This window comes from Rhincodon typus, chromosome 5 (assembly GCF_021869965.1).
Source record: "Rhincodon typus isolate 14 chromosome 5, sRhiTyp1.1, whole genome shotgun sequence".
NCBI lineage: Eukaryota > Metazoa > Chordata > Chondrichthyes > Orectolobiformes > Rhincodontidae > Rhincodon > Rhincodon typus.
The window spans coordinates 81,771,380-81,795,673 of NC_063336.1; the positions used below are offsets into that span (position 1 = coordinate 81,771,380).

Genomic DNA, 24,294 nt, shown 5'->3' on the forward strand with positions numbered 1-24,294 from the left:
GAAGAAGAGTCTAGGCCCGAAACATCAGCCTTCCTGCTCCTCTGATGCTGTTTGGCCTGCTGTGTTTATCCAGCTCTACACCTTGTCATCTCAGGTTATTTTGCCTGATGTGCAGAAGGAAAGAAGTGAAGATGTTAGAAAGAGAATGTACAAGTTAGTCCACACATTTGAAAAGATGGTGCAATCCTTTGTCAGAATTGCAAGATAAGTTAGTTACGAAGATTGGGATGGGGTGCAAGGAATTACTCAACAGTCTGTGAGAGGAAGTGAATAAAGAATATAGTTATTAACATTTCTATGGTGCCTCCAAGCTCAGGCTGTCCCAAAGAACTTCGAGCCAATGGATATTTCTGAAAGATAATCACTGTTGTAAAGAAAATACCAGAAGACCCCACAGTGTCAATCAGATAATCTATTCTTGTGATATTAAGTGAGGTAGAAATGTTGACTAGGACATTCTGTTGCAGTTGTATATGCAAGAGCATTGGAGTTATATTGGGCTTCATAAATGCAGAATTTTATGGGACACAGGTTCAGATTAGTGACAAGTAAAGTTTAGGGATTAGGATCAGGAAGTTATTTATATTAATAGCTACGAATATATAGAGCACTGTTATACATAGAGTGATGGATATGAAATAATTCCATAAAAAATTAAATGTAACAGTGACAGCATATGGATGGGGTTTGCGGGTGATGTAGCGGGGTTAATTAATTAGCAATTAATTAATTAGTTAGGAATTAGTGTGTTCACAAATTTGTCAGTTGTAATCTGTGTATAGAATGTTTTTTTTTGGTGTGTTGCTGCCACCTGCTGTCATTACTGGTGTTAATTGCCTGTCTAAATCATCTCGCTTCAAATATTGGTGGTGGTGCTTCAGTTAATGGCCGGTGTCTCCTGTCGCAGGGAAGTGGAGAGTTTTGCATAGGATATTTGATTGTGCTATGATGGTTCACGATGTGAACTGGTGCTACTTCACGGTGAGCCACTGTGGGACGGCATTTGTTTGCAATTACTGCTGGCTCCCTGAAACAAATCTGACCAACTCCTGTCCTTTTTGGTAATGCAGGGCTGGAACTGGCCTGTTATGCATCAATCAGTGCATTCAGTTTAAGGTTTTGTTCAACCATCACAGACCTTTACATTTGGCCAAATCTTTGATATGTAAAAAGTATCACTAATTTGGTGCTTGAAAAGACTAGCAGTAATGGTAAGGAATTGCTGTCAGCTTTTACTGACTCCTCGCTGTTCCTATAATACAACCTCATGCACCTACTACTCTTTGTTTCTCTGATCTCACATTAAATATTGAGAAATACATTTGCCATTGCAAATAAAAGCAACATGTACTGTGTGCAGTCTGGAAACCAGTACTTAAATCCACAATACTGCATCTTAAAATGGGTAACGTGAGTCAAACAGAGGTTTGGTGGGTGGTGTCTTTGCGTGCTCTGTTCAGAAATTACTGACCTTATATTTTCAGGTTCACCTGCTCTCTGATTTATGAAAAATTACATGTTTGAATAAATCCAATCCATCAGGCTTGACTCCAAATCGTTTCTATTTTGCTTTATTTACATCTGTTAATCTCTTCACTGCCAACTTGTCGGGATTATATTTCAATTGATCATAGGTGGTCATTCCCAATTATCGTAAACCTCAAAAATGATTACTCACTGGGCCAAAACTTCCTTCCTTCTAGTATTGTGGGTGTACTGACACTACATGGACTTCAATAGCTCAAAAGAGCAGCTCATCACCATCTTCCCTAGGACATTTGGAACAGGGAAATAAATGCTGGCCCAGCCAGTGTTGCCTGCATCCCGTGCAAGGTTAGAATAAAATTAGACTGACTTAGATTGCTCTAAAGAGTACCAGCTTCAATTTAGTGGGCTGAATAGCCTCCCATTTTTCCATCAACTTCTAATTCTGCATAAACGTTCAAGATGACCACTTCCCCTAAATTTGTAGACCCCGCGTTGGCAGTGAAAGGTTAAATGATCTGTGTTGGTTTTGTTTTTGCTTCCACGATTGGAGAATCAATTTTTGATTTTCTGGAATCACCAAGGAGTTGCTCCTTCAAATCAGTCAATCAACCTGCTCCATCTTCTGTCTGGCTGGACCGTGATAAATCTCAAGGGCCCTCCCAGTCTGTCTCTTCGCCAAACTGATTTTCTTTCAGAAAAATCAACACCATCACTTGTATAAAGAGTGGAATACTAATGCCGACCTGAACCATTACTGTAGAGTTCATTTGAAGATGTGAAGGACTCACTGGTGATGAATGTTGTTCAGCCTGCAAGAGTAGGAGGCAGGACTGCAGCTCTATGGGGGAATGAAGGAAGTGGACTAGCAACAGGCTGGTCAAGAATCTACCTGGAAATGTGTGCACAGTCTTTGCAGATCCAGGGAGACGGAAGACAAGGCCAGCATTTGAACAGTGCAGGTGCAGACAAAGATGACAAAGCTAGGAGTCAGTCAATGGTCCTGAAGAAATGTGTCCTCCGTGAGAGAATATCAAATGATATACCTGATGGACATGATTGGGAGAACGCACATGGAGCTGAACCAGAAAGACTGCAGCCTCTAGTCAGAAATCCCAGCTTTGCAAAGGAACCTGCTGAGAAAGTGTGGAGAACAGGGAATTACAAGAAGATGTCATGAGGTGAAGAGGAAAGAGGGAGCAAACCATTTGCTGCTTTGGGGACTGTGCAATTCCTGGGTGGTACGTTCTTTGCTCAAGGGGAAGAAAGACAAGCTGAAGAGTTTAGAAGTCAGCTCCAGTCCAGTGCAGTAGGCTGCTGTGGCTCTGAGGTTGGTCCTGAAACAGCTGATGAAGAAATAGATGAATCATGGCCAAATATACGAGGATTTTACAGACTGGAGATAGGAAACCTCAGTACTAAAAATCTGAACAGCCCTGAGGACATCACAGATAGTGGCTCTGAACTGGTGAAGTGTAAGGATTTGTTTCCCCATTATCCATCTCTAGAACATGCAGCTCATGGAGAAGACCTAACTGCAAATGTTAGGGGAGAACCAAGGCTTAAAACCAAACACAGTGCTTCAGCTGAAGAAGTAACCCTGCCACAAGACGAACGTAAGAAACAAGAGGAGCAAACTCTTCAGATGCCACAGAATGAGATTAAACGGCAAGCTGTAGACTGTAGTGGCAATAAGACATGCACATCTCCTTGGTTTCCATTCCATTTCTGTAAGATTGCTGGAGGGAGTTCACACCAGTTTCACACCAACAGCAGTCACTGGAAGGTCAGAAATTTTGGAAAAGGAAACTTTTTCCTTGAGAGCTTTGGCTAATGAGCTGAAAAGATGCAATCCAGCTGTTGAGGAGAAGGCCAGTGCTCTGCCCAGTGGGACCCTACATGTTCAGACAAGACAACAGACAAACAGTCTTCGGGTGGAGCAGATTGGAGCTGCTCAGCAGAATGAAAGGTCACAAGACAGCACGGAGGAGGGTTTATCACATGTGCAGGTGTCGTCCATAAATAAGGGCCTAACAGTTGAGAAATGTTTGAAGAAAAATCAAACCGAATCGGAGTTGTGTTTGCGACTTGTGAACAAACCAGTGTGGCCAGAAAGGTCTGACCAAATGACATTTGAACAAAACCCCAAACAGGGAGCAGAAATGAGAAAGCAGAGTAGTTCAGCTGAAAAAATGGTGAAGAGTCTCATTACCATGGAGGGAACCACAAGGACATTAGCAGATGAAGAGCCCATTTCCCTGACCCCAGGTGCTCAAAGGACTGATCGAGCTAGCTCCTTTCCCAAACTTGCAGCCATGGAACCATTGCAAAGACATGTGTTATGGAAATCAAGCATGCCGATCAACCAATACCACTCAACGAACATGTTGGTAACAAATGGGCCAATACTGATAAAAACTATGCTGAAGAATTGGGAGATCCACATGTTGAGATTGACATCTTTGGAACCTTGAAGAAAACTCCAGAAGAAGTGAATCCAATGAAGGGAAACTGTTCCACGGTGAAACCTCAAGAAGCAGGTTTCTCGGACATTAAACACGATGTAATTTCAGCAATGTATTGCCATGGATTTGAGACTGGCAGAGCATCAGTCACACCAGATAGTGAGAGTGAGAAAGAAAGTCCTGAAGGCAGTATGCCAATTAGGAAATGCAAGAATAGTAAGAGTGAACGAAATGAATCCAGTGACTCTGCAATTGAAATGGACCTTGATGGCCAGTCAGTTCACAATGAAAGTAACAAGTGGGCTGTCAAAGATTCTGAATTTAATGCGGAGCTAACTGAAGAAGATCAATTTCATTCCAGTGAAGCAAATTTCATCGTTAAATCTCAGCCATCAATTCAGGATTATCCCATGGATGTTCGGGAAAGAAATGTGACACTGGCAGGATTCTGTTAAGATGGGAATTTTCACATTAACAAAGGGAAACTGCAGGACAAACATGCCAACAACACCACTTGTGAACTGGCAAAGGTAGGCAAGGTGGAGATTGCTCCATCCATTGTCACTCGTGATAATGGCATGGCCACACAAGTTGGGGAAAATGCTGACGTAAAAGTGATAGAGGTGGATGCAGACGGGCCAACCATCTCCAACCATTATAAAACTAAGCCAGTGGGCCTCCAGCAGCAGCTGACCGCAAACCCAAAGCATCCCGTTGAAGCCCACCAAAGCCCAGGAATGCAGGGAGCTCCTGATGAGATGGATCAGGAGGAAGACACAGTTGGATTCAAAATAGATAATCTGAGAAATTGGAGAGGACCAATGGAATCAAGTGCTGAAGTAGATATATGTTGGAAAGTGAATGAGAATATCCAGGAGAGGGTGTTTGGAGATCCGGAATTGTTGAAATGGCAGAAGGTAGAAGAAATTTGTGAAGTGAAGCAAAGGCTGAAAAATAGGGCTGGATCCAATGTTGAAAGTGGGATCTTCCCAAGACAATCTGAAAAAGTACACAAGTTTGTTGCTGAAATCTGTTTCATCTATGTAAGACAATCCAAAATGTTGTTTCAGAGTCTTTAAGATTGAATTTTAAAGGTAGGTTTCATTACTTATGAATTATTATAATACGCAATGTGTGTTTAGATAACTGAGTACAGTGTGATCAAATAGCTAATCACTACAGCAACGTCCACTGACATAATGCTATGTTGACCTCTTGGCGTTTAGCACGCGAGGCAATGGCTGTGCTACAGGGTCGCTTGTAAACCAGCAGCAGTTAATGGGCTGCTGACTGCTATTAAAGCTATTAGACCCTGGGGGAGTAGACACGACAAGGGACAGACTGCCTTAAATGCAGGCTTGTGAAGACAAACTGGAAATTCATCTATGAAGTGTGGCCCATGCAGGTAGAGAGGAACATCCAAGTAGTAAAGGTAATATTTCATATATGCTGTCTTGTGCCTGAACTGGATGCAGTCTTTATCAGGAGTTCCCCTCACTTCCAAAGACTCTGGGGAGTCTTCAGTCTTGGCCACAGTGAGTGAGCGGGCTGAATGTGTTTCAGGTACATAGCATCCTCTGTGTTGTGTTACACTGAATCATGTGTGAGTATGATAAACCAAATGGATGGGTGCAAGGACACAAAAAAACTTCAATAGATTTTGCAAGCAAATGTTAGATATCTAATTATGACATAATAAAATTTCTCACTGTCATGGTCACAAGGAGTAGAAAGTATCTTATAATGTTGTTGAGGCTAATGGAGAGATCTAACCACAATTCAGAATAGGAGCACAGTGCTGATGCTGCATATCTAGGTTGTAACTTTTTTGGTGACAAATTCAGGTAAGAATTGCTTGTAAACTTACTATACAAGCTGTTCCACACTCAAACAATTTTACAGATCCCTTACAATTCTTGTATGTGAGCTATGTATCATGTTGTCACTTAGTCAAATTTCTGGAATTCCCTCTCGAACAGCACTGTGGATGTACCTACACTAGAAGGTTCGAGAAGGCAGCTCACCATCAGCTTGAGAGAAAATAAATATTGGCCTAACCAGCGATGCCACATCCTGGGAATGAATAAAAAGCATAATACCTAAATTGGGTTGTGCACAGTTTCTATATAGAGTGTACTGCACATCAAGTTGAATGAGTTATTTTGCTTGAATAAATTCTTCCATTTACTTGCTTTCCAAAACTGACCAAATCCTTTTCATGCATCTTCTCTTTCTGGTGGAGGATCTTCTCAGTGTTTGACACTAACAAAACACTCATTTTGTAGCTTTATGCAAAAGGTGATGGGGTATAGCTGAACTGACATTGTTGCCTTGTCTGTATTATGCCAGTTTACTAAGAGCACCTCTGTAAGGATGCAAAATTTTCTGGTTTTACATATAAGAAATACGTGAAATTCTAAATAGTATTGACCACCCTAATGAATCTCACTCAGCACTTGATTTTGTTTGTAGAAGGGAAGGTTTCCTGAAACGTACACCAACATAGGTGGTTCCAGTCAGCAGCAATCTCTGACTGCCCTCCGTGACGAGAACTGGATCTTAACGCAGAAGGTCACTGCTCTGCTGGTGGAGTTGAGTGAGACTAAAGGGACAAAACAGCAACTTGAGAACAGGGTGACCCACTTACAGGAAGAATTTGAGAATGAACAGAAGAGGTATCGGGAACTCGTCAACAAAACAAGCCTCAGCAAGAAGAATTCTGACTCGGAGGGGAGCCAGTACAAGGTAGAATTGGAGAAGATGTTGCAGGAGAAAGCCAGGTTAGAACAGGAATTGGAACACTTGAAGGAGCTGACTCTCCAAGCTGAGATCCCAGCTGGAGCAAAGTTCCACAAGTCAGCGAGATGGCTTTACGAGAACCCTTTAACAAGGTGGCGGTCAGAAGGACACCTGCGTGTACAAGGGGAACAGAATGAAACCAACCCAATGGAACAAAACATGCACTTCTCAGAACAGGCCTCCCCTGAGCTGATTGCTGCTGCCAATGATGTTGAACAGGTCACTGACTTGGAAACCGTGCAGCAGGTAATGAGAATAAAGAATATTGTGGACCAGATGTATGTTTATATCAGAGACTTTTACTGTGAGGTTGGAGCAGGAACAGCACTGGTGGATCAAGCAGATGAATCAGAGAAACTGAAGAAATTGACTTCTGACCTTTACCAGATTAGTGACCGAACTTGTAAGGATTTGCAAGGGTTACGGTTTGAGATGAGGTCTCTGGAAAAGAACATGGGTGCAGTAGAACTCAAAGCTTCCTCACACTGGATAGAGTTGAGCAACTTAAGACTCGAACTTGAGAAAGCCCAAATGGAACTGAAACAGATGCGCAAGAAAGAGGAGGATTATCAGCAAAAGTTTTCACACTTAGAAGAGGAGTTGAATGACAGCCAATGCAGGAGCGAGAGCTTAAGGCTGAAAGCTGAGGAACTTTCCCAGGACTGTTGGAGTGCTCAGACCCGGGTTCAGCATTTAGAAGGGGAGATTGAGGTACTCCATCAGGACCGGAGCCTTGCCGAGCAAAGGGCTTCGACCCACAAGGGTGTGGCTGATGATTTACTCGAGAAACTCAAAGTAGCAGAGGGGAAGAAGAGTCGCGAAGAGAAAGAGTGGGTGGAGAAATGCAAAGAGCTGGAGGACAAGTTGGCTGACAGCCAACGCATATCAAGGGAGCTCGAGCTCAAAATGCACGAGCTTACCCTGACCTGCAGTAGTGCTGACGATGTTAAGAGGAACTTAAAGGCTGAATGCAACTACCTTCAAAATGAGAAAGCATTAGTTGAGGAAAGGGCAGAGTTTCAGAAACGGGAAACAAACTTGTTGAAAGAAACATTGAGAAAAGTCGAAGAGGCTTTGGAAAAGAAAGTTAATATCGAGGTCATGTATCAGCAGACAGTTAGGAAACTGGAAGATGAATTAACACAGCACAAACAGACAGCAAGGGAATTGACACTAAGGGTTGATGATCTGGTATCTGCAAAGCAAAGAGTAGATATGATTCTGAGCAGCGTGAAGTCTGAACTAGAGTCTGTGATGACAGAGAAAAGGGTGGCAGAGCAAAGAGGCGATGCTCAGAGAGTGCAGGTAGACTGCTTGAGTGAGCAGCTTAAGAAAATGCAGGAGCAGCTGATTCAGAGATCAAGGGAAGAACAGGAGCAAGAGCTCAGGACTCGGAAACTGCAGGAGGAGGTAGACTGTGGCCAACATGCAATGGATGACCTAAAACTTCAGCTAGCCGAGTTGACAGAGGCTAACCTTGCAGCTACAAGAACGATCAGTGAACTCCAAGCGCAGATCTCTGCTGCTCAATTGGAGAAGGTTGTCCTGGAAGAGGAGGTCAGAATGCAATATTTGCAGATGCAGGAATTCGGCAACAAACTGGACCAAGCACAGCGGCAGATGAGGCAGGACAATAACTGGAGCACAGAGCTGGACAGCAGGGTCAAACAATCCAATCGGGTGGCAGAGGATTTACTTAGGCAAGCGAGGGGCCAGCACCATCTGCAATGGCGTAAAGCAAAGAACCAGAAGAGGGTAGTCTTGGAGGAAAACTATTATTTACCCGGAGGTGTGAGGCCAATGACCTCTTTAATTGAAGTGGAGTTTTCAGAGAGTGAGCCATGTAGTCGGCAATCTGTCCTGACCACCCCACACACTGCTTTACTGGGGACATCTGTGCAAAATACACCAGGACTGGCGGAAACAAAATACATTCAAAGGAAACTGCTGGAGGCTGATGAAGGAAGACAAAATGTTAGACCATTAAGGAGCTTGAAGCAGCCATCAGAGGTACATTTTGGACAAAAGCTGGTTTGAGAAAAACTTTTTCCTTGGGGAGCTTTGTGGTGAGCAGCTTTCTGACACTCCATCAATAGTGGACCAGATTCTCATGAGACTGGGCTATGTAAATACATGGATTTCCCATTGGCTAGTTGGGCTCTGTGCTGGAAACATATATTAAAAACATCAGCTACTTACAATTCAGTTTCTAGATTAATTATTGATTTTAACACCAGAATATGGTTCAGATTTTTGCATTAGGCCCAATTTTATTATGTTTCAAAACATAATACTTGCCAAGATTGCCCAAGCATCTAATCAACATTATTTCCTTCACAATTTAATTTCTAAATGTTCTCGCCCTCCACCACACCCCAGCACAGCCACTGTTTACTTGAATGCTCCATATCTAAAGCCCATTTATCTATTGACAATTGTCACCTCACTGTCTGCTGGGTTGCCAACAATGATTTGATGTATTCTTGGAGGGTCCATCACATGACTTGTCCTCATGCTCCAGGCATTGGTCAGTCAGCACATTGATCCTTGTGATGTACAACCTCCCTACACCAATTGAAGCAAAGAGACTCATTATCCAATTACTGTCAGTCTTACAGCTTTTCTTTCTGTTTTCAATATTTTTATACCTGGTAAACAGAGCTGTTCCAAGAACATTACAAGAAAAGCCCCTATCTTTTTTAATGCTGTTGTGATTTTCTCCACTCCCCCTTCCAGAATTGCACACTGCAGTGTATTAGAGATTGATCTTCAACTTCTGGAGATTCCACCCTAATCCTGGAGCAGTGGCAACTCAATATGGCCCTTTTAGCTTGTGTTGCATTTCTACATCTTTATCACTGCCAAAGCGGTCTCTTGAATTCTCAAGTCTTTTCTGTCCCTTTTTAGTCAACTAACAGCTTCGAATTGAAAAGGCCCATGACCTGAACATGGCACCCATATCTAGGATACTCCTCATCCCAATCTGGAATGTGAAATGAGAAACCGGTGTTCCCAAGTTCATCTCCATGTACTATTCACTTGTTGCAATTTTGTCAACATCTGCTTCTTTTAAAGTTTTGACCTTATATTGCAAGTAATCTTTTTTCCTCTTCTCGAGTCTTGATTTTTCTTTAAATCCATCTCTGGTTGTCATTCTTTTCCAAAACCCTCAAAGTGGCATAACTCCTTACTTCCATCCTCTTGCCTTCCATTTATATTTCTAGATACTTCCAGATATTTTCTTAACTTGTTCAGCATGTTATTACACACCTTTGAAGCAGGTAGGATGTGAAGCCAGTCCTCTTGGCTCAGGGATAGGGATACTACTGTGGCTCAGGGATAGGGATACTACTGTGGCTCCACAAGTCCTTCCCCCATCAATAATTGTAAAACAAGATCCGGATCCACAACATTCCACAGCTGTCAGTTTTCTTGTGTTATGCTGGAAATTCTCTCCTATTTGGCATGAGCTAAGAGGACAGGAAGAGAAACGAGCTTGGCCACCTTGTTTGTGTTACTTTCCATTCCAGATCCTGGATCAGTACTGCTGTTCCCTGACCATCCCGCCAGCATTGCTGTGTAGAAAGAATTGAATGTTGTAACCCCAAATTAATTTGGAAAAAAAATAGAGTTTCATCAAATAGTTGCAAGAAGGATATTCTCTAATGTCATCATGTGCATTAAGATCAATCTGGAAACACAGTGCCCAGCAAAAGAAATGAGTGCTTAGACATGTAGTTAAACACCACCACCCTCCCCACTCCACAGTTCAGTCAAACACTATTGAATAAACATGTATTATAGAATTCCTACAGTACAGTTAGAGGCCTATTGGGCTTATTGGGTCTGTATTGACCCTCCAAAGGGCATCCCACCCAGAACCCTCCCCAGTGCCCCACCGTATCCCCATAACCCCAGACTTCCCATGGCTGACCCACCTAACCTACAAATCCCTGGACATTACAGGGCAATTTGGTATGGCCAATCCACCTAACCTGCACATAGTTGGACTATGGAAAGAAACCAGAATACCCAGAAGAAGCCTCCACACAGACATTAGTTTTAATGTAAAAACTGTTGTTACGGCTCTGTAAGATCATCCTCATTAGAAAGAAAATTCATGGAACTAGTATGTGGTGTAAGTTGAGTATGCTGTAAATTGCTAAATTCCTAGTTTAGTAAATTTGGTAACTTTTAAAATAACTTTTTAGAATACAGAAGAAATATAATAACTTTCTACTTACAGCATCTCCTGTACACAGTTTATCCTGTTTTCCGAAACTCCTCTATGCCACAGCTTTGGTCCTCTTGATTTCAGTGGACCTTTCCACTCACTGATTCTCTATTTGCAGCCCATCCCCAACTCACATACTGTTTGCCAATCCTACGACTTGCCATCCCTGCCACTTTTTTACTTATCCTTTCACCAATTCTTCCTCTTGCTGGACTTCCTGCTACATGACTCTTTCGATCACTGCTCTACTGAATCCTCTTTCTGAGCAAGGACCGTGGATTGAGCAACAGGCAGGAGCAGCAGCTTCATTTTGACTCTTTAAACCGAGAATACAGGCCCCATTAATTGACAGACTTTAAAGAGAAACAATGTTAGACTTTAAATGAGGCATTACTGCATCTTATTTTATATCCCTTAGTTTTGGTGCCAGTAAACTCATGTCGAATTAGATTTCAATGTGCATAGTGTTAAGCTGTGATCACATGTTGTGATGAATCAATTTAGTTGAATTTGTGCAGCATGTTAGTCAGGAAACGAAGTGGCCCCTTCCACTGCAGTAAGGTAAACTTCATTGTTGAGCAGAGTTAATTACTTGAAATTTGATGATAATTTGCCTCGGTAAACAGGGTGAATCTAAGTTTGTATCTCGGCAGTGCCCCTCTCAACCCTCTTTCAGCAAACAGCTTAGAGGGTTGTGTAGCAATGGTAGCATCCCTACCTCTGAGCCCGACAGTCCAGGTTCAAGTCCCATGTGCCCTGGAGTGTGTCAGAAAAGTTGATTTAAAAGAACATACCCAACAATTGGCTTGCCTCATTGAGAGTTTGTCAGAATAGTTGTCTATTTGTATTTGTTAGCTTGAGAAGAATCAAAGCTTGTCACATCGGTAAAACTCGTAGTTTATTCCAGAATTGTCAAGGATTTTAAACTTTCACTGGGGAGTAAATAATTTTGCCTGGAAGAGAGAAGAGAAGAAGGATAGAATTACCATGATTCTGGTCCACTAAAGAATCTGGCTGTCTTATATCATCTTTATTTCTTATGCAAATTTACTTTGCTGCTGTGGTTACAAGTGATTTTGTTTTAGCAATTATGCTGCTAGTCTTAAATCTTTCACTGGCTTTTCGTGCCAACAGTTCATTCCCCAATGATCTTTTGAGGGTCTTGTCTTTTGTCAACTTGCTCTTTTTGGCTCTTGCTGTCTGTTCCCCATTGTTCTGGTGCTGGCCCAACCTGGCTGAGATGCAAATCCTCATCATTATCAACATGATTAATTTTCACAGATGGCAGAGCTGGACCTAAACAAATCGAGTGGTGAAATGGGCAAAGCTTCCTCGGACAAAGAGACTGTTTTGTTTGGACAGGAAGGTTTCAAAAATAACAGCAAGCATTTAGAAGCAGAACAGAAAGCCCTTAAGCCAAATGAGAACACCCATAATGCTCCTGTATCTTGCAATGATCAGAGAGTGTGGCACAAATGTGAGGGTGATTTTGTGCAAGCCAGGTTAAGTGAAATGAGCATTTCTTCTAGCTCTGAGCAAATCGCGCAGAACACTTCAGTGGGACTTCATTCTGAGACAAATGTGAACCATCCAAACAATAATGCATTTCTGATGCAAATCGGTGACAGAAGTCACATGGGCTGCGACCAAAACATCGTCACCAACGTCCAAGCTAAATTTGCTCCTTCATCTACAATTCCAGAATTTCAGGGTCTACGTCGTCAAGTCACAGTGCAAGACTTGGTTGAAGCTGAACTCCTGAATAAAAATGTTGCTGAGCAGCTTGAGAAAGGAGTCAAGACCGTTTCTCAAGTTCAAAATTCCCTTGGCAAGTATCTGAACAAAATTAATTCAATTGCTGGCTTGTACTTAGAAGCCAGCAAACAGAAAATGTCCTTCTATGAGGCAGCAAGAGCAGGGGTCATTGAATCCTCTGTAGCCCTTGAGTTTTTGGAAGCGCAAGCTGCAACGGGCTATATTGTCCACACACAGTCCAATGGAAAGTACTCTGTTCAAGAGGCTATTGAGAAAGGACTCATTCCTCGAGAGTTCAAGGAAAGACTGCTTGAAGCAGAGAAAGGCGTCACAGGGTATTTCCATCATGGCAAGATCCTGTCTGTTTTCCAAGCCATGGAGAACAAGCTGCTTCCAAGTCAAACTGGAAGAAGGCTGCTCGAAGTTCAGATTGCAACTGGAGGAATTATCGACCCAGTGCGGAGTGTTAGATTACCATTGGAGACTGCATGCAAGCAAGGTCTCCTCAACCATGACACTACCCAAAACCTGCACAAGATGCTTGACAACATGAAAGGCTTTCAGAATCCAAACAACATCAAACAAGCTATGCATTACGCAGAATTGATGAAATTGTGTGTGGTAGATTTAGAAGGGAATTATCTGCTCCTCCCCTTTGGGACTCGCAAGATATCCACTCCCTCACCTGCAAAGCCTAACAGTATTTCAGTGGTTGATACCAGCACAAAGTCAGAAATAACTTTATATGATGCATTTCTGAAGTACTACATTGAGAAGCAGACCTACCTTGAACTTTCAGCACTGCAGTCCCTGTGGAGGGAGACCATTGATAAATGGCAGGGCAGTAGCGAATATTTTCTTACTGACAGTAACTCCGGAAGGCAGTTCAGCCTCAATGATGCTTTAACACAGGGTATCATCAGCCAGACAGAACTTAATAAATACCGAGATGGCCACATCACAGTGATTGAGCTGGCTGATACATTGATGAGCAGAGCCTCTGTAGCCTCCAATCCGAATAGTCCGATTGCAGGAATTTGGGATCCTAATAGATGTAGAAGAATTTCTGTCTTGAAAGCTATGCGTCAGAATTTAGTGGAGAGGCTAACAGCCACTCGATTGCTTGAGGCACAGGCTTGTACTGGTGGAATAACTGATCCAGCAACTGGGAAGAAATTCTCCATTTCAGAAGCATTGCAGAGAGATTTAGTTGACAGCGAAATTGCTGCCAGCATCCAAAAATCTCAGCAAGCTTACCGAGGTTTCCTTCAGCCTGGGACACAGGCGACCATATCAACTGCAGAAGCTCTGCGCGAGAACCTCTTGGGCCATGACATCGGTCACCGATTCCTTGAGCTACAATATTTGACCGGCGGGTTGGTGGATCCAAACCTTCCAGGAAGAATGTCCTTGGACGATGCTTTGAGAAGGCACCTTATTGATGACTGGACTGCTCAGAGATTGACAGATGAAAAGATGCATGCCAGGAACTTGGTTTGTCCCAAAACCAAACAGAGGATCTCATACAAAGAGGCTTTGGCTAGAGCCATATTTGACTGCCACACAGGTTTGAGACTGCTGGAAGCAGCTGAACATCCCAACACTTCCACTTAACTACATGCCATTTTGTTCCCCATCTCTTTAGCCACACACTTTCTCTGCTCATGTATACACTATAGCAGTCATATGTAGAGCTTTGGTTGTGTTAGTACATGAACATTTTAAATCCCAGCCTTTATAGGCTTATTAAAATTTACCTTGCTTGAACACTTGGCAATCCTCCAGTAGCTTTTCCCACTGGGCATTCTTCACAAGCTGGTCTAACATTTCAGTGTCATTATGTGGTTTGACTTTGGGAGTGTCATAATTAGGCTTGATCTGGAAATCACAAGATTAAATTCAGCCACATGTACTCCGACAGTTGTTTTCTCCCTGTCCTTCAAGCCTTGAGTTGCTGAGCCTGATTCCCATACTCCCCCCACCTTGCCAGCTGAGATCTATTAACTTAAAATAGACATAATTTGACCCTGAGAACCTTCTAGACAACTTGGAATATTCCAGTAAATGAACTGAATTGTTGTGACATAGAACCTACTTTTATGTCACTTTTCTTCCTCCCCTTTCATCATTGTCTTTTTACTTTGCCATTACAAACCAAATTTGAAACGTTAGCTTGCTCTACGTGGATGTTGCCTGACTCGCTGTGATCTCCAGCATTTGTTGTTTTCGGTACAGATTCCAGCATCTGCAGTAATTTGTTCCTGCAATCCAAATTCTGTTTGCTTCTCTCTTAGTTGATCAGAATGGATACAAATGAGAGCTGTTGAGTGATTTACATTTAAATCTGTGTGAAATCCTGGTCAGAACCTCAGAAGAGCGCCAACAGCACGAGTTTGGACCTATGATTAGATTCTAGATCTGATCCTAATCCAATGCCACAGTGAAAGATGTCCTTAATGTGACAAAAAGATTTAATTTCCACAAGAGTGTGCAGAGATTATTCCTACTGATATGATATGGATAGATATGTGGCAGGTGCATTGGTGAGAGTGAGGACAAGTTAGTTATCCTCTCATGTTGGTCACTTTCTGCCGCTTTGTGTGTTTGAGATCCATAACGTGACTGGTTTCCCCCAGTTGCCACAAATAATGCTTTGCCATTCTGTCTTCTAACACTCTGCGCATTTGATGCTTCAACATCTTAAAAAGCACGATTGTCCATTTTTTGAAATTCATTCAGTCTTTGTTGTGCACCGATTGTTCTTTGGAAGTGTTGCTGAGCCACCTTCTTGAAAACTGTCGCCAATGTGAAGGGGAAAGGTGAAGGGCAAGGTACATCCACAGTACTGTCTCATTGCCCTGTAGTGCTCAAGATTTTGAGGGGTTTTGACCATACATGAGGAGAAACCGCACTGGTCAGTAACCAGGGGATAAAGGTTTAAGATGTGTAATTGGTGTAATAGCCAGGAGGCTTCGAGGAACTTCATGCGATGCATTATGTTCTGGGATGCATTCTCTGAGGGCAATGGAAGCAGATTTAGTTGTAACCTTCAGGAGGGTATTGAATAAACATGTAATAGTGAAACATTTGAAGGATTATGAAGTGAGTGGGGTGAATCTGATAGCTCTTTAAATGATCTGCCATAGGCATGATGGGCTAAATGGTCTCCTTCTGTACTGCAAGATTCCATGAATTATTGTGATCACTAGAATGAATGAAATAAGGAGAATTGGGCTATTTTAGCTCATAAAGCTCTCTTTTTGCCTTCAAAATTTTGCTCATGAACCTTGCACTTTTAATGTTCTTGTGAATAGATACACTAAAATTGCACGATAATGCTCAAAATGGGATTCAGAAATAACTGTAAAATGTAAGTTACTTCATTAGGTTTTTCTGCAAAGTTAGTTGGCTCCCAGGTATGATAACCGCCTATTCCTTGCCAAATTTAGCCAGCATCCTGCTATCAAAGGAGCCCTGCCAAATTGCTGCAATACATCATCTGTAGAGATGGTGCACATTGCTACCACCACATGCTGGTGGTAGAGAGAGTGAATGCTTGATGTGAGGTGCCAGTTAAGTGGGCTGATATGTGAAACTTCTCAAATGTTGGCTGAACTCTTCCAGGCAAGTGGGGGACACTCCATCCCAAACCTAAATTGTGCCTTGTAGATAGTAGACACCTGTAGATGGGGTTGAGGGGTGTTGCAGGGAATTTATTTTTGATCACAGGATATAGATGGCATTGGCTGGGCTAGCATTTCTTGCTCATTTCTAATTGTCCTCAAGTAGGTAGCGGTGACTTGTCTCCTTGAACAATTGCGGTCCATATCAGTTAGAAGCTTAGTTATCTGCAGTAGGATTTCTAGTCTCTGACATGCTTTTATAGTCACAGTATTTATATATGAATCCTGTTCTCTTTCTGGTCAATAATGACTCTCTCAGATCATTGATATTGTGGTAATAAGCGATGGTTATAATGCTGAATGTTGAGGGATGATTGTTAGATTCTCTCGTAGGGACAGTCAGTATCTGTCACTTACTTTACATGAATGTTACGTGCCAGCCTCAAGCCTGAAAGTTGTCCACATCTTGCTGTATATGGATATGGACTGCTTCAGTGTCTGAGGAATAGCGAATGATTCTGAACTTTGTGCAATCATTGTTGAGCATGTCCTATATCTAATCTTATGATGGTGAAGAAAGGCCATTGATAAAGCAGCTGAAGATGGTTGGGCCTTGGAAGCTACCCTGACGAATTTCTGCAGAGGTGCCCTGGTGCTAAGATGAATGGCCTCCAATATCATAGTTATATTCCTTTGCATTAGATGTGGTTCCAAGACGTGGAGACTTCCCCCATTCCCAAATTTTGCCTCTTCCTGTGCTTATCATTTTACAAATATACCATATGTCTGTAATGGAATGTATTAAAACATGCTACAGGGCATGAACTTAATAAACTTTACCAGTCATCTTGATTTTTATGATGTATTATTGTATTATCAAGTCAGAATTCTCATTACGTCACCCCTACACCCGTGGTTCATCTGACTCGCAACAACATGACAATTTATTGCATCTTAAATAGACTAAAATTTCCCTCGAGGCACTTCGCAGGTGCATTGTGAAACAAAATAGAACATCAAGCCATGTAAGGAGATATATTGTGAGGTAACCAAAATCTTGGTTAAAGAAAGAAGCTTTAGGGTGTGTCTTAAAAGAGGTAAATGAGATAGAGAGGTATAGGGAGTGTATTCCAGAGTTTGGGACCTAGTCAACTAAAGCCTAATGGTGAAGCAATTAAAATTGGGATATGTAATAGGCTAGAATTCGAGGAGCATGTATTATTCAGAGGTTCTTGAGACCAGAGAAAATGAGAGGGACTGGGAAAGCTAAAGCTATGGAGGGATTTGAAAAAGATCCTTATGTATGTACAGAAGCATAAGGACGATTGGGAATGGAACTAGGTGCGAGTTAAGATATGGTCAGCAAAATTTTGGATCATCTCTAGTTTAAAGAGTAAAATGTGGGAAACTAGTCAGCAGAATGTTGGGACAATTGAGTCTCATTGTTAGAAAGGCAAGAATGAGTGTTCAGCAGTGGATGAGCTGAGACAAGGGCAATGTTGGGTGATGTCGTAGAATTTTAAATAAGCTGTATCAATAATGGTGCAAATATGTGGTCAGAAGCTCATCTCAAGGGTTTGTGACACCAAGGTAGTGTTCAAGCTACCTTTAATATCACACGGTTGCCAGGGAGGGGCTTGGAACAGAGCTTGTAGCATGGGCTGAAAACTATGTGCTAGATTTGTGGAAAAGGCTGAACAGCTCCCAGTACTCTCTGGACTTTGGTCAGTTTTCAAGTGATACCCATGAAAGAGAGTCCACCTTGCAGATATAACATGCCATGGGTAGTGTTAATTTCATAGAATCCCTACAGTGTGGAAACAGGCCATTCAGCCCATCTAGTCCATACCAATCCTCCAAAGAGTATCCCACCCATCCCTGTAACCCTGCAACCCTGCATTTCCCATGGCTAATCCATCCAGCCTGCACATTTCTGGATATAATTGACAATTTAGCATGGCCAATCCACTCAACCTGCAGATCTTGGGCTTTGGGAGGAAACTAGAGCACCTGGAGGAAACTCACACAGACACAGGAAGAATGTGCATGCTCCACACAGACAGTTGCCTGAGGGTCAAATCAAAGCTGGATCACTTGCACTGTGAGGCAGCAGTGCTAATCACTGAGCCACCATGTCACCCTAACATGGGTAGATTCTACCCCTCAATAGGTGAAAAATCCTGCCTTTGCAAGCTGCCAGCCAAGCAGATTGACCACCAGTTCCAATCCTGGCAATGTCAGATCTTGGGGCTAGTCACTGCAGGCAGAACCACAAAGAAGGCATTTAAGAGTCCTGGATGGCAGAGGAGAGGGTTTGGACTAGGTTAGGAAGAGGGATGGGGTGATAGTTGGGTGGGTGGTTGATTCGTTTTTGAAAGTGGACATATAAAAAGGAAGTCTCTAGGATTGGGGTGTTGGTGCCCATGCCACTGACAGTGCCCCATCCCAACCTTCTGCCCACACCGCCAGGGACTATTGTGTTTTGACAAGCTCAATTGGCCTTTAATTATTTGGTAACATACGAGGGATGGGCTCCTGATTTTGGCACCCACCCACTTTACATATTGTGGTGCATGTACGTGAAGATTGATTGGGAAGAACCCTAATTTATTGTCACCCGCTAACCCCTGTCAAAAAGCACACCTATCTGGGGTATGTAAAATCTAGTCTAGTGGCTTTATTTAACTGGAGGAAGACTACACATACAGTAGTAGATGTTGGGTAAGGTGACGGGTAAACAGTTCAGAGAGATGGTAATGAGGTGGAGCTGGGTATTGTCAGCATCTGTGCACAACTAGTACGGTGCCTTTGCATTCTGTTAATATGGGGCAGGATGTAAATGAGAAATAGGAGGCAGCCAAGCACACGAGAAAAAATGGCTTAAGAACTGAAAGAGAAGCCATTGCAAGTGACTCTGGTTGTGAATAGATAGCTAATAATGGAACTTGGAGAGTACAGTTCCACTGCTCAACATTCGCAAGGTGTTAGAGAATGATAGTGCAGTTAGTCATGTCAAAAATGCAAGCAGGTTGACGAGTGGCTAGGTTCTACAGACAAAGAGCTTCCAGCTATGGTCCATAGTCTGATCTGAGCAGAGACATTTATCAGTCCTTAATCATGCCCAGTTAGGAAAGGAACTCATTGCTCGGGTTTCCTGTTCTTGAAATGCTATCCTGCTGGAAAAATCCTTTGTCACTGTTGAATAGGGAACAGGATAAGGCTCAGCTCAGTCAGAACATTGGACAAACAACCTGACACTGTTGACTTTTTAAGCTACATATGATAATGATCACGGGGAGGAGGGGCAACTGGAGGTGTGCGTTGTCTCTGCCTAATTCTACAGGACCAAGAAATAAACAAACTGAGCTTCTGATCTTGGAATGGATGCAAGATTGCTGTTTGAATATCCTGCTGGATGTACTTTCCCATTCCAGCAAATGTCTTTTGGTCAAGAGTATGGGTGGAGACAGAAAATTCTAAGCAAGAATGTGAGGATTGATTTAAAGCAACTTTTAGCAAATGGATGTGAAGTTTTTTAGTAGTAAGTTTGCAGAAGACACCAAAATTGATGGTGTAGTGAACGATAAAGAAGGCTGTCTCAGTAAATGAGACCTTGATCAAATGGACCAATGGGCCGATGAGTGGCAGATGGAGTTTAATTTAGATAAATATGAGGTGTTGCATTTTGATAAGACAAATAAAGGCAGTACTTATACAAGTAATGGTAGGATCCTGGGGAGTGTTGCCAAACAAAGAGACCTTGGGGTACAGGTTCACAGTTCCTTGCAGGTGGAGTCACAGGTAAACAAGGTAGTGAAGAAGGCAAAAGAACTACGGATGCTGTGAATCAGAAACAAAAACAGAAATTGCTGGAAAAGCTCAGCAAGTCTGGCAGCATCTATGCAGAGAAATCAGAGTTAATGTTTCACGTTTGATGACTGAGTTCTGAGGAAAGGCCAATGGACCTGAAACATTAACTCTGATTTCTCTGTACAGATGCTGCCAGACCTACTGAGCTTTGCCTGCAATTTCTGTTTTTGGTAGTGAAGAAAGGCACTTACCTTTACTGGTCAGTGCATTGAATATAGGAGTTGGGATGTCATGTTATGACTGTACAGGACATTGGTTAGGCCACTTTTGGAATACTGTGTTCAATTCTGCTCTCCGTGCTATAGGAAAGGTGTTGTTAAACTTGAAAAGGTGCAGAAAAGATTTACAAGGATGTTGCCAGGGTTGGGGGTTTTGAGTTATAGAGAGAGACTGAATAAGCTGGGGCTATTTTCCCTGGAGCGTCGGAGGCTGAGGGGTGACCTTATAGAAGTTTATAAAATCATGAGAGGCATTGGTAGGGTGAATTGCTAAAGTCTTTTTCCCAGGGTAGGGGAGTCCAAAACTGGAGAGCATAGGTTTAAGGTGAGAAGGGAAAGATTTAAAAGGGACCTAAGGGACAACTTTTTCACATGGAGGGTGGTGTATATATGGAATGAGCTGCCAGAGGAAGTGGTGGAGGCTGGTACAAGTATGACATTTAAAAGGCATCTAGATGGGCACATGAATAGGAAGGGTCTAGAAAGATATGGGCCAAATGCTGGCAAATGGGACTAGATTAATTTAGGGTATCTGGTCAGCTGAAATAATTTGACTGAAGGGTCTGTTTCTGTGCTGTACAACTCTATGACTCAATATACAAGGATTGTAGCTCTTCTGTTGGTTCCAATGTAAAAGAGATGAGAATTTATTTCTTAATACTTGATGATCCCTTACACTACTTTGAACACTAGGTTGTTCATCAATAAATTATAAAAAATTAACTGAAGTGACTCGATACTTTAATTCTTCCAGACATGGCAGTGTGGACTTATTTGCCATTTTTAACATAAACATTTATTTGTTGAGGAAATGCTTTTGGAGACCCTCAGTGGGCAACTTTCAGTTCAATCATATAAACCTTATTGTGCCAAAGACATTTTCCAGATATTTTTGCATTCCGCTGTTTTGAAAGATTACCACCAATATGCTGCAGCATAGTTCATAATACAACTCTTTAAAGTTTGTAGTTTAATTGCTCACTGGTTAATAAAATAATATTCCAATTTTCCCTTTGCCTTCATTTGTCACATACTGCTCTTTCATTGTAACTATGTGATCTACGTATTCTTGGAGATGTCTTGTGGTGATTTTGCTATTGTATTATTGCAATATCAACCACAGACAGCATTGCCCCTTAAAAGGTTTAGCATTTGAAAATGGAAACTCAAGATGCTCGAAGTGCATAATTGGCTAATGCAGCATTTACTGGGGCGGCCTTCAACACTTGTATACATAGCAAGTCATTGATTCAAAGGCAATTTGCTTTTAGGTTGAATCAATCAATTTGGGGAAGGGTGGGTGATACATATTTTGAAATGTAATAACCTGTGGCGGGTACTTACGATTGATTATCACTTTGTGCTAAGTAATTAAGGTTCCTTACAGCAAATGGTATTGTTTTGAAAACATCTTCTAACTCTGCTAGAAATCGGTAGAAGAGGCAAAGCAAGAGCATGTCGATAAAGTTGGCGAATTGTTGAAATGGGTGTCTGAGAAGAGCAAGAGCTTGGCGAAGAGACGACTCGAATCTCCTGCAGTGGAGCCTGGTGCAGTGGAAAAGTCGCTTTCTGAGAATCAGGTACTATAGATCACCTCCGTATAAATGTGTACATTTTACATACAATATGTATGCATACAGACCTACATGTTAGGAGCAAAAGTAGGTATTTATCTCTTTGAGCCTGCTTTGCCATTTGAGAAGATCATGGTTGATCTGGTTGTGGCTTCAACTCTACTTTGCTGCCTGGACCTGATACACTTTGTCTCCCTTGTATTTGGAATCTATCCACCTCTGTCTTAAAAGTATTCAAGATGCTCCCTCCATTCTCTCTGAAGAGGAGAGTTCGTTAATGGAGCACACAATGGTTATGGTGGGCTAGCATATAGGAGGCCAGAGTCAATGCTGTACCTGTACATCACAACATACAAGAAGTATTGTTTTTGAAAAAAAAATTTTAGGTTACTAAGTGAATGCAACATTTTTAAGTTGCATCACCTTCCTTAGTGGATGGGTGAATCCAAGTGGGAAGTTGAATTTGCTATGTGGTGTCATGTGAATATCATGACACAGACAAGCAAAAAGAATGACTTGCGATGATGTTGTGCCTTTCACCTTGTACTATATTGCAAAGCACTTCACCAGAGTACAGTATTAAAAAAAAACTTGACACAGTGCTCTATGTGGAGTTATTGGGATGGGTGACCAAAAGTTTGCTGAAAGATGGAAAGGTTTGGCGAAAGAATTTCAGGACTTAGACAACTGGGGGCATGGCCTCCTATGGTGAAATTGGTAATATACAAGAACTAGAATTGTAGAAGCACTGCGGATGGAAGAGATTGCAGAAATGGGGAAGGGTGAGATTTGCATACAGAGGCTGGTATCCCATCACCAAGTAAGCCTTTATTTACACATGAACAGTCCTTGACTATAGGACTGCCTCATACAGAGTTAGGCACCAGAATGTCAGTATCTCTGACACTTAGCCTTTTTTGTGTGTCAGCCATGGCTCCCTGACTGGACCAGATTAACAACCCCAAACAGGGTCCACCTGGCTGACATTGTTACAATCACTACATCATTCCCCCTCTAAGTCTGTGGACGTGGGCTGATCCTTGTCCTTGGAGAGCCCCCTCGGGTATGACGTAGGTAATCTGTTACGCATGGGAGCTAACCTCTTGCACTATGAGCTCCTCAGCAGCTTCTTCCAGCAGCAAACGACATTGTGGCAGATGATTAACGACAAGTAATTCTCCTGACAGTCTGTGGAGCTGCAGCTTTTACTGCCATTAGGAGCCTCACTTTCCCTGAGGCAGCAGATACTAAAACTTTACAAGAATTGACTAACAAAGCTAAGAAATATTATGACCCCAAGCCTCCTCTAATTCTGAGATGCTATTACTTTTACTCAACAACTCAAAAACCCGAAAAGGATTACCCTGGTTCTTGACTAGGTTAAGATGACTGGCAGAAGCCTGTAAATTTGGTTTGACCCTTAATGAGATGCTTAGAGACCATCTGGTTTGTGGGATTAATGATGTAACTGTGCAAAAATGCCAACGGAATACCACTTGAGTGCATGCAATTGCATAGTTGCACAGCCTCACTCAAGACATATACTGATCAGAAGGACTGTAGGTTGGCCCACGGCAAATCCCTCAGCCAAACGGTTAAAATTTCTTTCAGGATCCTGGCAGGCAAGCCATTGTAGTTGTTGCCAGTATGCAGACTAAAGACAGCAAAAGAATCCTACTAGACCTAAATTGTTTAAGATAACTCATAGGCCGTTATCCTGTCGCCAAGTCACCCTTTATTCACACATGAACAGTCCTTGAATGTAGTACTGCCTGATACAGAGTCAGGCACAAGAGAATCAGTATCTCTGACATCAATCTTTTTATGTCAGTTGGGGCTCCATGACTGGACCAGGTTAACAACCCCAGTCAGGGAACTGCTATTCTATCAGGTCCAGCTGGCTGACCTTGTTAGAATCACTACACACAGAAGGATGAAAATTTTAAAATCAAGGTAGATTGGCAGTTCTCCAGTGCTTTGGTTCATGCCCTGGTCATTTCAGGAACCCTGGAATTGTCGACGCAGCAATCAAATTCTTTCCACTTATTTCTAGATTCCAGGCGAGATTGCTTCCAGCCTGATGATCAATGCCTGATGGTAGATCTTAATGCCCTTATAAGTCCTTAAATTTGGATCTTTGTCAAACTATGTTAGAATAGAATGGTCTTGGTGAAATGGCGTATCATGAGTAATTATTTGTTAATACAAGCTTGAAATTGACAAAAAAGAGACATTAAGTCAAAGCTTTTGGTCTGGCGCTCTTCAGGACTG

The 24,294-nt window shown here is 42.3% G+C and overlaps 2 protein-coding genes across 6 annotated transcripts in view; both read left to right on the top strand.

The window, feature by feature from the left end:
• The window catches only part of dst (dystonin), a 536,191-nt gene that overhangs the window by 262,557 nt on the left and 249,340 nt on the right, over nucleotides 1–24,294 (top strand). For all 5 annotated transcript variants that reach the window (XM_048596444.1, XM_048596445.1, XM_048596443.1 and 2 more), the window contains one exon: nucleotides 21,877–22,029. In XM_048596444.1, coding sequence (XP_048452401.1) covers nucleotides 21,877–22,029 — 153 coding nt within the window. The remainder of the gene's footprint in view (nucleotides 1–21,876; nucleotides 22,030–24,294) is intronic.
• LOC109928146 (plectin-like) lies at nucleotides 8,795–17,213 on the top strand. Its single transcript, XM_020528154.2, has one exon. The coding sequence runs from the start codon at nucleotides 12,265–12,267 to the stop codon at nucleotides 14,350–14,352; it is 2,088 nt and encodes a 695-aa protein (XP_020383743.2). The 5' UTR covers nucleotides 8,795–12,264; the 3' UTR covers nucleotides 14,353–17,213.

Excerpts from the sequence above, each read along its gene's own strand:
- LOC109928146 (XM_020528154.2), top strand. The coding sequence starts at position 12,265 with ATGGCAGAGCTGGACCTAAACAAATCGAGTGGTGAAATGGGCAAAGCT.